This window comes from Mustela lutreola, chromosome 6 (assembly GCF_030435805.1).
Source record: "Mustela lutreola isolate mMusLut2 chromosome 6, mMusLut2.pri, whole genome shotgun sequence".
NCBI classification, from domain to species: Eukaryota; Metazoa; Chordata; class Mammalia; order Carnivora; family Mustelidae; genus Mustela; species Mustela lutreola.
The window spans coordinates 14,423,393-14,437,119 of record NC_081295.1 but is presented as its reverse complement, the minus strand read 5'-3'; the positions used below and the strand labels follow the sequence as shown (position 1 = coordinate 14,437,119).

General features: G+C 39.0%; 1 protein-coding gene across 18 annotated transcripts in view; it reads right to left on the bottom strand.

Annotated features, from left to right (window-relative positions):
• Positions 1 to 13,727, bottom strand: part of SYNE1 (spectrin repeat containing nuclear envelope protein 1) — a 465,519-nt gene that overhangs the window by 110,776 nt on the left and 341,016 nt on the right. For 17 of the 18 annotated variants that reach the window (XM_059176745.1, XM_059176748.1, XM_059176749.1 and 14 more), the window contains 5 exons: positions 12,270 to 12,401; positions 11,917 to 12,072; positions 11,142 to 11,351; positions 5,115 to 5,216; positions 231 to 350 (listed from right to left, as the gene is read on the bottom strand). In XM_059176745.1, coding sequence (XP_059032728.1) covers positions 231 to 350; positions 5,115 to 5,216; positions 11,142 to 11,351; positions 11,917 to 12,072; positions 12,270 to 12,401 — 720 coding nt within the window. Of the gene's footprint in view, positions 1 to 230; positions 351 to 2,624; positions 2,644 to 5,114; positions 5,217 to 11,141; positions 11,352 to 11,916; positions 12,073 to 12,269; positions 12,402 to 13,727 lie in introns of those variants that run through there. The other variant, XM_059176751.1, reaches the window with a different exon arrangement.

Sequence of the window (13,727 nt, the reverse complement as noted above, 5' to 3'; positions counted from 1 at the left end):
TAAATGTCAGGAAAAAAAATCTTAGAAGTTTGAGAACACAATTTATTTTATCACATTAAACCTGGTAAAAGTTTCAGAAAATTTTCTAAGTGTTGCTTAAAATAAAAATTAGGACCTAAATGACATGAATTGTATAGAGAACAACCAAGGAAACATAGAAAATAATTTTTTCTTGACTTCTAGTTAGGATGCATCATTGAAGCTAAAATGTTGCTGGCAGAAAACCATACCTGAAGTTTGGATAGTTCCTGCATGGACGGCTGCTCAATCTGCAACTTGTCCCCACGCTTTTTTAATTCAATGATTCCTGCATCCAATTCCTTTAGCCCATCTTCAGCCTCTTGTATCGCCTATATAAGATTTATGATACTTTATTAGAACTTCCATAAGCAATTTCCCTCACGAAATGTGATTACTGTTTGTTCTATTACTTCTATTATTATACTTTTATACTATCTGTTCTTCTCTCCACATTAAATATTTTCAATGTCTACAAAAGGAGTCATTCTAATACAGCATAAAAACCATGGCCAACTAGTGTACAGGAAGGAGAAGGAGGTCCGTTATTATACCACAGTCAGCTACCTCATGGGTAAGGAAGCAGGAAGGACTTCACACGCAGCGCTGGGGGAACAATGGCTTCCTGAGCCAAATATGGGAATTGGTAAATAGAAACACCTGAAAAAGAAGCGTGACTTAGACATGGTTAGAAAAGGCACTGGCTTAGGATTTTTCTGGGGGAAACATGTTCTGGTTTCCTGAGATGCATTTCCTGGGAGAGAGATACAGTGAGGCAAGAGAAAAATACGTCACAGCATGGTCCTTCCCCTAAATCTCACTCTTTGTTTAGTAGAAAAGCAAGTGATAGGGGTGCCTGGGTGGCTCAGTGAGTTAAGCCTCTCCCTTCGGCTCAGGTCATGATCTCAGAGTCCTGGGATCGAGCCTCGCATCGGGCTCTCTGCTCAGCAGGAAGCCTGCTTCCTCCTCTCTCTCTCTCTCTCTGCCTGCCTCTCTGCCTACTTGTGATTCGTCGGTCAAGTAAATTAACAAAATCTTCCAAAAAAACAAAAAAAGAAAAAGCAGTGATTAACAATTATCAAAGTGGCTGCTGGCACTAGGCCTCGTCTTCCCAGTGTGAGTTCTGTAGGAACTCTTTGTAGTGGCCTTCAAGGAGCCTGAAGTCTGGTTAGGAAGCCCGAGTAAACACAGCAAAACAAAACAGGGGTGAATTCAATCAGGTATACCAATCAGGAATATCAATCAGGTATTCAGCTCGATGCAATTCATCTCTGTTAGAGGAGCCTGGATAAGAAATACAGGAGTGGATTCTGGGGTCATCCAAGTAGACTTTTGGAAGAAACACAATCTCAGCTGCCCTGAAGGAGGAAAAGAACATGGACTCCAGATGGCAGATGAAACACATGTGTCTTATTTTCTCCTTCCCAAATCACCGCTACAGCACAGCAAAAATTGCTTGCTTTTTGGTGCCCCTCCTGCCCATAAATCTACAAGGACAAAGAAACAGGAAAGAAAGCAATACCGACAACATTTTGAAAGCTGGAATTCAGAAGGATATGGGATAACTGACTTAAGAAATCTGAGAAAGCTGAATCCTAAGCTCACGGGAGAGCTCCATCACCAGACTTACAGGAACAGGAGTCTGGCGCTCTGGGTGGGTAGGGCGGGTGCCAGATAAGGACAGTTGGCAAAAAGCTTCTTAAAGAGCAGCGAAATTTCCAGAGCCTCTTTCTCACTCCATGTTACCCTTCTCCTTCTCTGGGAAAGATGGGGAGTTTATTTTCTAGAGAAGGTAAAGCAGACTCTGGACTGAGGGTCACCAGATAGAATAGCAGTGTTGAGTACTTGACTGAAAACAGAGGATACGTGACTGAATGCCCACAGAATGCTAAGTGAGGAGCCCTCAGATCTTCTAAGGTATTGGAGCCTGACCTCCGGTCTCCAGACAGGAGAGGAGAGAAAATGTATAAAGACCAATAGAAAAATCTAAAAGCTAGACACAAAGATTCTCCAACAAATAGCCTAAAAATCCAACATTCCTAAATCTCAAAACCATCAAGCCACATCCATACACAAAGTTCCCATTTGGCTGTTAATTCTCCATCCTAAACGTGAACAGATAGCCAGAGAATTTCCATAATCTCAGAAAAGCCACTAACATGAAAAGATGGAGACAGAAACAAACAACTAAAAGCAGGCTGAAGGGAAACACACTCTATGGGAAAAATAAAACTTTGGCCAAAAAATCACTAACATACGCAGATAGATTACAAAAGATAATGCATCTATTAGAAAAAGAACAGAATGCTACAAAAAATGGATCATTTAGAGAACAAGAATGGGCTCAGGGAAAATGAAACTCATGACAGCAGAAATATAAAACTCAGTAGGAAAGTTGAGAGTTGAAATCAAGGAAGTCTTCCAAAAAATAGAGCAGACTGTCTCTTGATAAAAGAATTAGAAGACTGGACCAGAATATCCAACATCTGCCTAAAAAGAGTTCCAGAAAGAGAGACAGATAAAATGGAGGACTGAAAAATATTAAATCATTAGACAATTTTCCGAAATGGAAAGAGGAGAGCTATCAAATAAAAAAAACAGCTTACCGAGCCTCCAGCCCCGTGGATAAAACTGACCCTTCCCAAGGTATATCACTGTGACATTTCATACCGCTGTGGGAATTGGAATGATTTTAGATTCCTCAAGCCAACATCAGAAGCTAGAAAACAATGAGATGCCTCAAAACTCCATAGAAAACTGATTTCCAGGCAGGAATTTTACAGTGAGCCATGTTACCAAGAAAGAGCGAACACAGTGTAAGATCGTTTTCAGATAGGCAAAATACTAAAAAATACATCTAGCATGCATCCTTTCTTAGTGAGGATATGTAACAAAACAAGGAAGCAATATAATAAAGATGGCCTTGAGACTCAGAAAAGAGAAGATCCAACGGAGAGAGAAGTGATGGAAATTCTCAGAAGAGTGGAAAAGGGAGAGATCCCTGGAAGTCAACTTGGCACCAGCTTGTGCGGACAAGTCTGTTCTAGATCAGAATGACATTGCTCAAAGGATGAATATATTGAGAAATATCATCCTTATGTCTCCTGCTATAATTATCTTTTTAACTAACAAGGGTAGGGGTGAAATTAGCACTTTTTTTTTTTTTGGTGGCTTTCTATTTATTCAGAGAAATAGTCTAGCTATTTATTTTTATCTGTGGGAATCATTTTAGTGATCCTGGTCAATAATTAGTAAAAATGTTATTTGTGATCATACATACATACTCTATATTTCACCTCCGAAATTCAAAGCAAATCATTGCTACAGCTGCTGAAGTCTTTTTTGGAATCGGGCATGTTAAAATCTTGGATATTAAAATCCAAGAATGAAAAAGTAAAAATTTTTTTAAAAGTTCCTTTCAAGTTTAAGTTTCAACATAGAAGAATTTTTTTTTTTTTTTAAATTTGGGGGAAATGAGAGATTTGTTTTAAAAAGCAGATGAAATTATGGTCAAGAAAAATAAACATTCACATAATTTAGCAAATTATTTTAGGTAATTTTACAGATGGATGGATAGACAGAATGACCTCTATTTCTATCTAGAGGGATATATCAGGGGATTTCTATCACAGATGATTCTCTATAGCCTACTCATAGAACCCTTAGAGGTCTACTGAAATTAGGAAATTCTATTAAAACACATAATTACTTAGCTTGGGAAACAGGAGATAGACTGTGTAACATCCTTCCCGTCTCCCCGCTGTTTTCAATGACATCACTGGAGTTAGAATTCTTTTTCCTTCTCCTCAGTGCAGCTACAAGAAGCCTCTAGAGGCACATCCTGCTTCCTGACCTGACACGGTCTTGTCCGGGAAGCAGGGCTGGGCACGGACACTCATTCTCACCTTCAAAGCATCCCAGGGACTCTGCACTGCCAGTGGTCTCCAAGGTGAGTGCAAGGACCCACGTGTATGAGATGACTGGTGAGGATGAAACACTACATTTTTCCTTTCTATGCAACCACATTCTTCTGAATTTTCATTTGTGTATATGCTTTATAACAAAGTACCTGCTTATAATTCATAAATAAGCTAATATTCATATACTTTGGGGGTGTGCTTATTCTTTTAAACTAATGAGATATGCCATCAATAAAGTTTAGAAACCACCGGTTTGTGGAATAAAGTTTAAATTTCTCTGACATTCAAAAGGCCCCACAAGTTGCCTCAAATGTACTCATCCAAACTTACTTCCCCTCAATTGTTTTCATTCATCATCAATTCAGCATTTAGCTGAATAAGGATAACTTGCTTTTCTAAGATATATTTGTAGATATAGCTCCTGTATTATTATCTAAGGATTCCTTGCTTTTCTCTGGAAGTGCTCTGAATTGTCTACCACTTAAGCCTTTGTTCATTTTGTCCTCTTGGCTTGGATATCTTTCTTCCCAGTCTCTGTGTGTCCAAACTTCTCAGTCTGGTTCCAATTTTCTTTTACAAAATTTCCCCAGATCCTACCTCTGCTGGGGGCAGTTGGCCCTTCTTCTGAATGTCCATAGTGCTTTATCTGTATCACCCCAGGACAGTCTGACTGTCTGCCCTGCGTCCCTGAGACTCCTGTCTAATCTCAGGGTTAGGTGGCAAACTTCTTCATGTCATCATCTGCCACCGACACCTTTACCTATCTCCTAGTTCCGTACAGAGAGAAGTGACAGATTCCATGTCGCCTGGCCCGTCACTCAAACATGACACTTAGAGACAAAATGTATGACAAACAAAAATATTATAGCAAGGGGCGCCTGGGTGGCTCAGTGGGTTAAGCCTCTGCCTTTGGCTCAGGTCATGATCTCAAGGTTCTGGGATGGAGTCCCGCATCGGGCTCCCTGCTCAGCCGAAAGCCTGCTTCCCCTTCTCCCTCTGCTGTTCCCCCTGCTCATGCTCTTTCTCCTTTTCTCACTTTCTGTCTGTCAAAAATATAAGTTCTTTAGTAACAATGTTATAGCAAGCCACTAGTCTTTTATAGAATATCTGAAATCTCCTACCAAATCCGAACAACTCTATGCATTTGCTCTTCTAGAAAAAGGTGGTTATAAATACCTCTATTTGCTCTGCCACAGGCTGTTCAAACACATTTGCCAGTTTCTGCAGAATGATGAACTTGTTGTCAGCCAGCGACGTGCACAGCACCTTCAGATCATTCTAAAGAGGAAAAAAATGAGAAGATTTAATATGAGTCTGGGAATTCAGAATGGTTCTAAGTATAACACACATCCTTAGAAATAATGTATTGTTGTAGGAATTTAATGTCAAGAAGAAACAATACTATCCTGGGAAAAGGAGAAAGTAAGTGGTGACAATTTAAGTGTTAAAACTGACTTTTGAAGAATTTGTTACAGAAAGCATTTTTTAAACACAATACAAATGATGACGAAGTATACAAATAAAAAGCAATGCTAGCCACCCTAATCTTGTTGATACATTTGAAATCAATGCACACATTTAAACACTGCACTGGAAATACTACCCTAATGACTTCTATTTACTGAAAGAGCCTACAGCTGCTACCCTTACTTGGGAAAAAATAGGATCCTTTTATTTCATTTCAAGTTATTTGGTATTTTTTACTTCGCATGGAAGTCCGAGTATTATTTAAAACTACATCTTAAATTTAACAAAAAAATGTGATTCTTAAGAAGAATATAATTCCTTCTTTCCTCTCCCTTCATTCCCTCTCTCTCAGACTTCCTTTTCTCTATTTTCAGAGAATTTGCCCAAGCTTATAAAAAGCCACCCAGAAGTGTAGAAAATAAATTTTATCCATGATGACCAAAGACATATGAAGAGACAACACAAAAAAGACCTAGCAAAGCCTTTTGTTCATAAAGATCTCTCACTTAAAAGTCCACGTATATTTATACTGAGTTATGTTTATACAAAAAAAGTTAACTATCAGAATTTTGGTCCTCAGTTCTACAGGAAATAATAAACTAGAGCAAAATTTGAATGATATAATTCCCAGCTTCCCCCCCTGAAACGTCAGGAAACATATACGACGGGTTGGCTGTTCAGTGGAAGCTGAAATTGGACTCATCACATCCTCTTCACTGGGGGTTGCTGATCTATACACAAGGACACATCATCAAGATGCAAAAATCTGTCTACCTACAAAGAGAAGGATGATCACACCCAAGAAGAAGAAAGCATCTTTAAGGTTGTATGCCCGCCTTTTAACAAAATGCGAGTCTAGAAAACAGAACAGTGGGTGGACTATGCAGCAAAATAAGAAAAAAGGAAACGAAAAAAATTGCACATGAACATTAGAGAAAAGCACATGATCCAACAGGGCAATAACTGTCATTAACCAAAATGCAAACCAGTCTGCAAGCCTTGCTGCAGATTCACTAGGAAACTGTTGTAACAGTCCTGGAAAAATGCTGCCAGAAGCAAGGTTTTTGCTTATGAATTATAGCAATGTTTGTATTATTCAACTGTGCTCATGGTGAGGCCATGTGGGCCGTTAGAATGATGACATATTATTTATCTGTTTGTATGCCTGGGAAAAGATGTTTCCATTCATTTGAACAAATTCAAAAGAAAAAGTCTCTACTAGAGACATATATTTAGAACATTAATTCAGCTCATCTAAATGAGTAGATAATTCTAAATAATATATCATGGGTTAGAAATGAAGATCGTGGGGGCGCCTGGTTGACTTGGTTGGAAGAGCATGTGACTCCTAATATTGCGGTCATGAGTTCAAGCCCGACGATGGGTATAGAGATTACATATACAAATAAATAAACTAAAAAAGAAAGAAAGAAGAAAGACTGTAGATCTATTTCCTGTACATCATCTTTATTTTTTTAAAAACATATTTTCTGTCTTAATTATATTCTACTCAACGTAATAGAAAACAGAGTTCACATTTCTGGAGGTCTCACTAATTATTGGAAAGGACCAGTCAAGAAGACACTAAAGCCAAGAATACAACTAATCTAAAAATTACTAAACAAGAGATTTGAGAGGTGTTAATAACGACATGGATGTTGGTACTTTATTTTTTTAAAAGATTTTATTTATTTATTTGGCAGAGAGAGACAGCAAGAGAGGGAACACAAGAAGAGGGAGTGGGAGAGGGAGAAGCAGGCTTCCTGCGAAGCCCAATGTGGGACTCCATCCCAGGACCCTGGGATGATGATCTGAGCCGAAAGCAGATGCTTAAAAACTGAGCCACCCAGACACCCAATGTTTTTTAAAAAGATTTTATATATGTATTTGAGAGAGAGAGGATGTGCATGTGTACAAGCACAAATGGGGGAGGGGCAGAAGGAGAGGGAGAGGCACAAGCAGGCTCCCCACACAGTGGGGGGGGGGCTCATCCCAGGACCCTGAGATCATGACCTGAAATTAAGTCACATGCTTAATGAACTGAGCCACCAAGGCACCCCATGGATGTTGATATTTTCTTAAAAATGAAAATGCAAAGGCTTTAACTGTTTTTTGTTACTATGCATATGACACAGCAGGATAATTAAGGTGTCTCCACATTATACAAATATCAGAAATCACAAATTTTATCATATGGTCACTGGCACTGATTGTAGGGCATTAAAGAGGCAGGATTATTGCTTTATGAGAAACAGGTACATCAAAGGTTTCAAGTTTTTGAATCATCTGTGCTGTCTCACTCATTTAAAAAGAATTCTTTCTTTTTTTTTTTTTCAGTTTTTAAATAACTTAAAATGCCCAATCATAAAAATGTCCAGTAAATTTATTTGGGATTAAGTCTCTAGGTAAAAACATTTTTAATAGAATAACTGATGATTAACTTCTTTTGATTCCATAGAGATAATATACATTTACATAACATCAACATGTTCTTCCAGATTCTCTGCTGGGTAGAGGATAATGTTACCAGTCTGGGAAAAGCTAATACTCAAAAGTTAAGTGGAAGACAAAGGCATACCATTCCATTAACTACCGAGCATGGACAGCATACCAGGTGCTTGATGCAAAGTAAAATAAAATGGTTTACGACTTGACCTTTAATTATATTAACATTGGAACTATTTCTTTCAACTAAATTGGAACACAAACATTTTGAAATGTCAGCTGCTGTCCGTGAGCGGGCCACCAACAAGTAGAAACTTGTTGGAAGAAGAAAAATAGAGAACGTGATTTAAAGACAATTTCATAATTGTATGTTCTTCTCTTGGTCCTCTATAGAAAATCAGTTCCAGAGTATTCATGCTTTGTTCATATTTTACTCTGACTGGTTATAATTACGAATAAAAACTTAAAAGGGCTGAAGACACTAGCATAGTAAATGCAATTTGTAAAGGGAAATATGCTTCTAAGTGATACAAACATTTGTACCTTTAACCACCCCCCCATTCATGGTTGATAGACCAACTAGAATGCTGTTAAAACTCAGCACATTATTTTATGAAAGGTGGATTTTAGAGTAATGATACAAGTTTCCATCAATTGTACGTACAAGTTTTGCTGATTTTAGACAGATGATGTATATGTGGGCATGCAATCAGATCTTGCATCCAAAACAAAATACCCAAATAAGAACCCCAACTTTTCTGATTCCAAGTGAAATGTGCTTTCTTCTCTATGAGCTCTACAACCTAACCTCTACAAATGCAAATACCTGGTCTAGGTCATTCCCTGAAGCCATAGTCAAGCATATCCAAATGTCTACTCTGAGTAGTCAGCTGAGTATCTTAACTCTAGTATCTTTGTCCATCCAGCCTAGCCCATGGGTCAATGGCACTGCTCTGCACCAAGCCTGTCAGCCGGGGTCTCTGGACTTCCTCAGCAGTGTCCTTTTCTCTCATTCCCCATATCCAACCCCCACACAAATCTGCTCTTGTTGATTTTGCTTTCAAAATACATCGTGAAGAGGTCTACTATTCTTCATCACCCCTGTAGCACCCTAATGATATAAAATATAAAAATATTCTTTGAGTCAAATCCCGGCTCTAGTTCTTGATGGCTAAATAATCTTAGAGAATTAATTTAACTTTTATATTGGTTTCAGATTATGTATGTTATAATGAATACTCCTATTAATAGTGACAACGATAACAAAACTGACTGAGTAACTTACTATGTTTCAGACATCGTTCAAACTGTTTTACACATTGTAACCAATTTTATCCTCAAAGTACTCCTGGAGACCAGAGCATGAGTGTTACTCTAATAAGCCTTAGAGACACAGCTAAGGGTATATAGTAGTAGGGGACAAAGTCAGAATTTGAACCCAGGAGGGATGGTTTTGGAGGCTGCTCTTAAATTTTGCAAAATTAATATAAGAACAATGCTTAGCTAAGAGGTATGTCGTGAAGATTAAAGACAAAAATACAGGTGAAAATTCTTTGTGAATAAAAAATGCTACACAAATTATTCTAATTTTCCTTTGTAGTTTTAAGAACACTACTGAATGGCAGTGATGATTTGTCCCTTTAGATGAATATCTAGGGAATTCCACATTTCTTGACTGATGCTACACCTGACACTCTAACAGTATTTTTTACAAATCAAAATTTATATCAAACTCTTGGTCCAAATTACATGTTATCTATTTTATAAATCTTATACAATTGTTAAAAATCAAACTCCATTAGGAGCTCCTGGGTGGCTTAGTTGGTTGAGCGTCTTACTCTTGATTTCAGCTCAGGTCATGATCTCAGGGTTGTGAAATTGAGCCCTGCATCAGGCTCTGTGCTGGGTGTGAACCCTGCTTGGGATTCTCCCTCTCCCTCTGCTCCTCCCCTTATCTCTCTCTCTTCCCTCTCTCTATAAGTAAACAAATAAAGAAAGAAAGAAATCTCAATTAAAACTTAAGTATTCCCAAAAGATTACTTTATTAGGAATGTAAATCAACTCAAAGTTTATCAATAGCAGGTGCCTAGGTGGCTCAGTGGGTTAAGCCTCTGCCTTCAGTTCATGTCATGATCTCAGGGTCCTGGGATCGAGCCCCACATTGGGCTCCTTCCCTGCTCAGCAGGGAGCCTGCTTCTCCCCCTCTCTCTGCCTGCCTCTCTACTTGTGCTCTCTCTGTCAAATAAATAAATAATTCTTTAAAAAAAAGTTTATCAGTGGCTTTGGCATTTGCTGAAGTTTATAGTCAGAGGAAAAGTTTCATAAGCAGACAATTAGTCAGCTGGCAATGGAACGCGAGTCTAGGGCTTACAGGCAATAAATCTGAGAAGTTAGGATTAGGAAGTAGCACGGTAAATATTTTTTTAAGATTTATTATATATATATATATATATATATAGGGAGAGAGAGAGAGAGAGAGAGTGAGAAAATATGGGGAGAGGCAGAGGGAGAGAGAGAATTCCAAGTAGACTCTGCCGAAAGTACAGAGCCTGAAGTGGGGCTCCACCTCATGACCCTGAGATCACGACACAAGCTGAAATCAAGAGCCGGATGGTTAACTGACTGAGCCACCCAGATGTCCCAATTGTGTATGTTTCTAATGCAGAAGCAGGCCATAGCCATTCTCAGTGGCCCATGGGCACTAGAGTCTAAGGTCCTGTATTGTGGCTCTTCCCACATATTTCTTTGGTCATATGTTTTTAATAAATTTTGGTCATATGTTTTAAATTCCAATTATCAATTGAAAATTATAATTATAGTCATATAAATTACAGGTTGAATTTAACGTTACATTCAGCCCTTAGTTTACTTGGTTGGTTTTCTCAACCCTTCATTTCTAGGAACATAAGCCTCTTAGTTTCCTCATCCTAGAGTTCTAGTCCCTTCTTTTTCTTTTTCTTTTTTTTTTAATTAATTAATTTATTTATTTGACAGAGAGAAATCACAAGTAGATGTGGGGCAGGCAGAGAGAGAGAGAGAGAAGCAGGCTCCCTGCTGAGCAGAGAGCCCGATGCGGGACCCGATCCCAGGACCCTGAGATCATGACCCAAGCCGAAGGCAGCGGCTTAAACCACTGAGCCACCCAGGCACCCCCTTCTTTTTCTATAATGTTCTTGCTCTTCATAGTACTTTTGAAAAAAAAAATAGGTCTATGTCATACCTCAGTAAGACATCCTGCTTGTTACTGAATATAGCTAGAGTATTATCAACCATCTCTTGATGATGTCTTACCTGGAAATTCAGTATTTGCTGAAGTCTTTCCTTCATCTGATGACAGCGCTGATTTACTACTGAGTCTAGCAAGGACAACCTGCCCAAAAGACAACCCAAAGTGTCTTCAATGACATCCCGGTTATCACCATTCTCTGGAAATGCTTGAGAAAACAAGTTCCTGTTCTTATCCATTTCTTCAGACATTTCTTTAATATCTTTGGCAAGAGTCTAGGGTTGATAAAAGAGAAAGCACATTTCAGTGTTTGGATCTATGAATCTATATACACATCAAGTCATTTCCTCAGAGAAAGCCCACCATATCTCTCTTACTACTCAGTGGTAACTATATCTAAGGTAAGTTGACCCACTTCCACAAATATTAGGCAAGTTGCTGCTGGAGAAATTTTTCTCAGAAATTTTACATCATTAGCTAATAATATGTATTTGATGAAAGGTAAGATTTGTAAAGGGCTATTTAGAAACACTATTTTTAGCCTGTGTTTCATGTAAAGAGAGTTTGCAATACACAACAAGGTTCTACAAAGAATCTTCCATTTTTTTTTCTTCCTCCTACATACACAAGATAGAGGATAAAAATGCAAAACATGAGTATCTCTGGGAGCTTTTTATATCAGGCAGTTCACTTTGGTATTATGCAGCTTAGAAATATACCTAATTTGTACTTTATTAGAACTGTTTTATGTTGACCTTCCTTATACATTAATTATCCAACACCAAAATTTCAAGTGCTTTGTAATATCACATACTCACAGACATCAGCTGCCAATCTTACCTCTTGGTTGAAGAGGCAAGCTTCCGTTTCTTCTGGTAAAAGTGCTGTGGCAACAAATAAACGTTCCTCAACATCATCCAACCATGTAGACGTAGCTGAGACCCCATCATACAACTTCTGTTCCAAGTGAATGTTCTGCCTTTTTGTCCCCACACCCTGAGAGAAAGGGAGAGCATAGAATTAATTATAGCGCTTTGAGGACTCAAAGAAAAATACCAGGATGAGATGTGAGGGTCCAGTGGCTCTGCCCTTCAGGGCTAATCACGAGTGCTGGGTCTCGACCAGTCATGCCCAGAGGTGGAACAGCTTCAGGGAGACCAAGATCCATAAGCAAGCCAAGAGTGCAGCCCTACCTGAGATGAAACCTCCTCAAAGGCCTGGTTCAATCCATCCAGCAAAGATGTCACTGCAGATCTGTCTTGGGTCTGTCCATCTCCTTTGTATAGTGGCACACCAGACAAGAGTCGATTCGGCCTGCTGTAGAGCTGTAGGCAAACAGGTGCACTTATTTAACAGCATATGTACTCTGTTTAGGTTTCATCATCTAGCATTACATATTGAAGCACATGCTGGAGAAAGTGTCCTTATAAAAAGCTCTTCTAGAGAAATATGACCTCTTTAATATACCACGTCCACTAAACATGGTGCCCAAATTCAGCGATGGCAATGTTTCCACTGATGGACTTAAAAAAAACCAAAGTGGTGGGGAAAATGCTTGAACTCTATCATGGTCTTCCTCTCAACTTGTTTTCTTGGTTTTACACTATCCATGATGAAATTATCCATCCTAGATACCAGATCTAGACTTGATCCTTATGCTTTCTTCATTCACTCAACCTCCCCTACACTCTTGTAGGCACACACACAATACCTGATAAAGACCATGGTGTTGCTTAGCCCTCTGACTTTTAAAAGATGTTTCCCATCAAACTCAGTCCTATAATTTATAAAATGTCTCATTCTCACTTTGCCTTTCAGGCTTATTACTCATTATCCTCTAAACATGCCCAACTCATTTCCCACTGTAACGAGAACACCTACAACATAACACCTCTTTAAAATCCACTTCCTTAAATTACACACCTACTACCAGTAAACAAAACTGTCAGGAAAGTAGTATGAAAAAGGAGGGACTGTGGAGTTGGACAGACCGCATCCAAATCCCAGCTTTGCCTCTTCTTAGACACAAGACCCTGAGAAATCATCTAATTTCTCCAAACCTTAGTTTACAGATCTACAAAGCAGAGGTAATGTCACCCTCACCACAGTGTTGTTAGAAATAACACCTAGAACACAAAATATGTTCACTAAGTGATCATCACCCTTTCTTCTTGGCAACTCTTACAGCCAAATTGCTTCTTCCTCACCTTTTGTCTCACCTCATCACGCCAAAGAGAAGAAAACCACCTCGGAGGCACTTTGTACAATGAGTAGTAATTATGGAAAGAAAGCACTCAAATGTCAAAAAAGGCCATAAAATAAAGAACATTCGATGTTTTCCATTTCCAGTTCCCAAGGGCAATGAGCTATGGACCTGAACCTAAACTTGAACTGTTCGGGGTTCACAGAGGCATGTCAGTGGCAGCAGGCAGGGCTCTTGTGGTAGGCTCCCATGGAGGATGCCGGGGTTACAGCACAGCATTGACAGAAGACATAGCTCTCTGAGATAAGGGTGATCATGGATAAGACACCCAGGAAGTCTGCAGTGCTGCATGAACCACTCAGATGCTCTAGGCTGGAGGACAACAGGTGGAATCCAGGGGGTGAGCATTTAACTGACAGAGAATATTTGCTGATTATTACTAGAAATA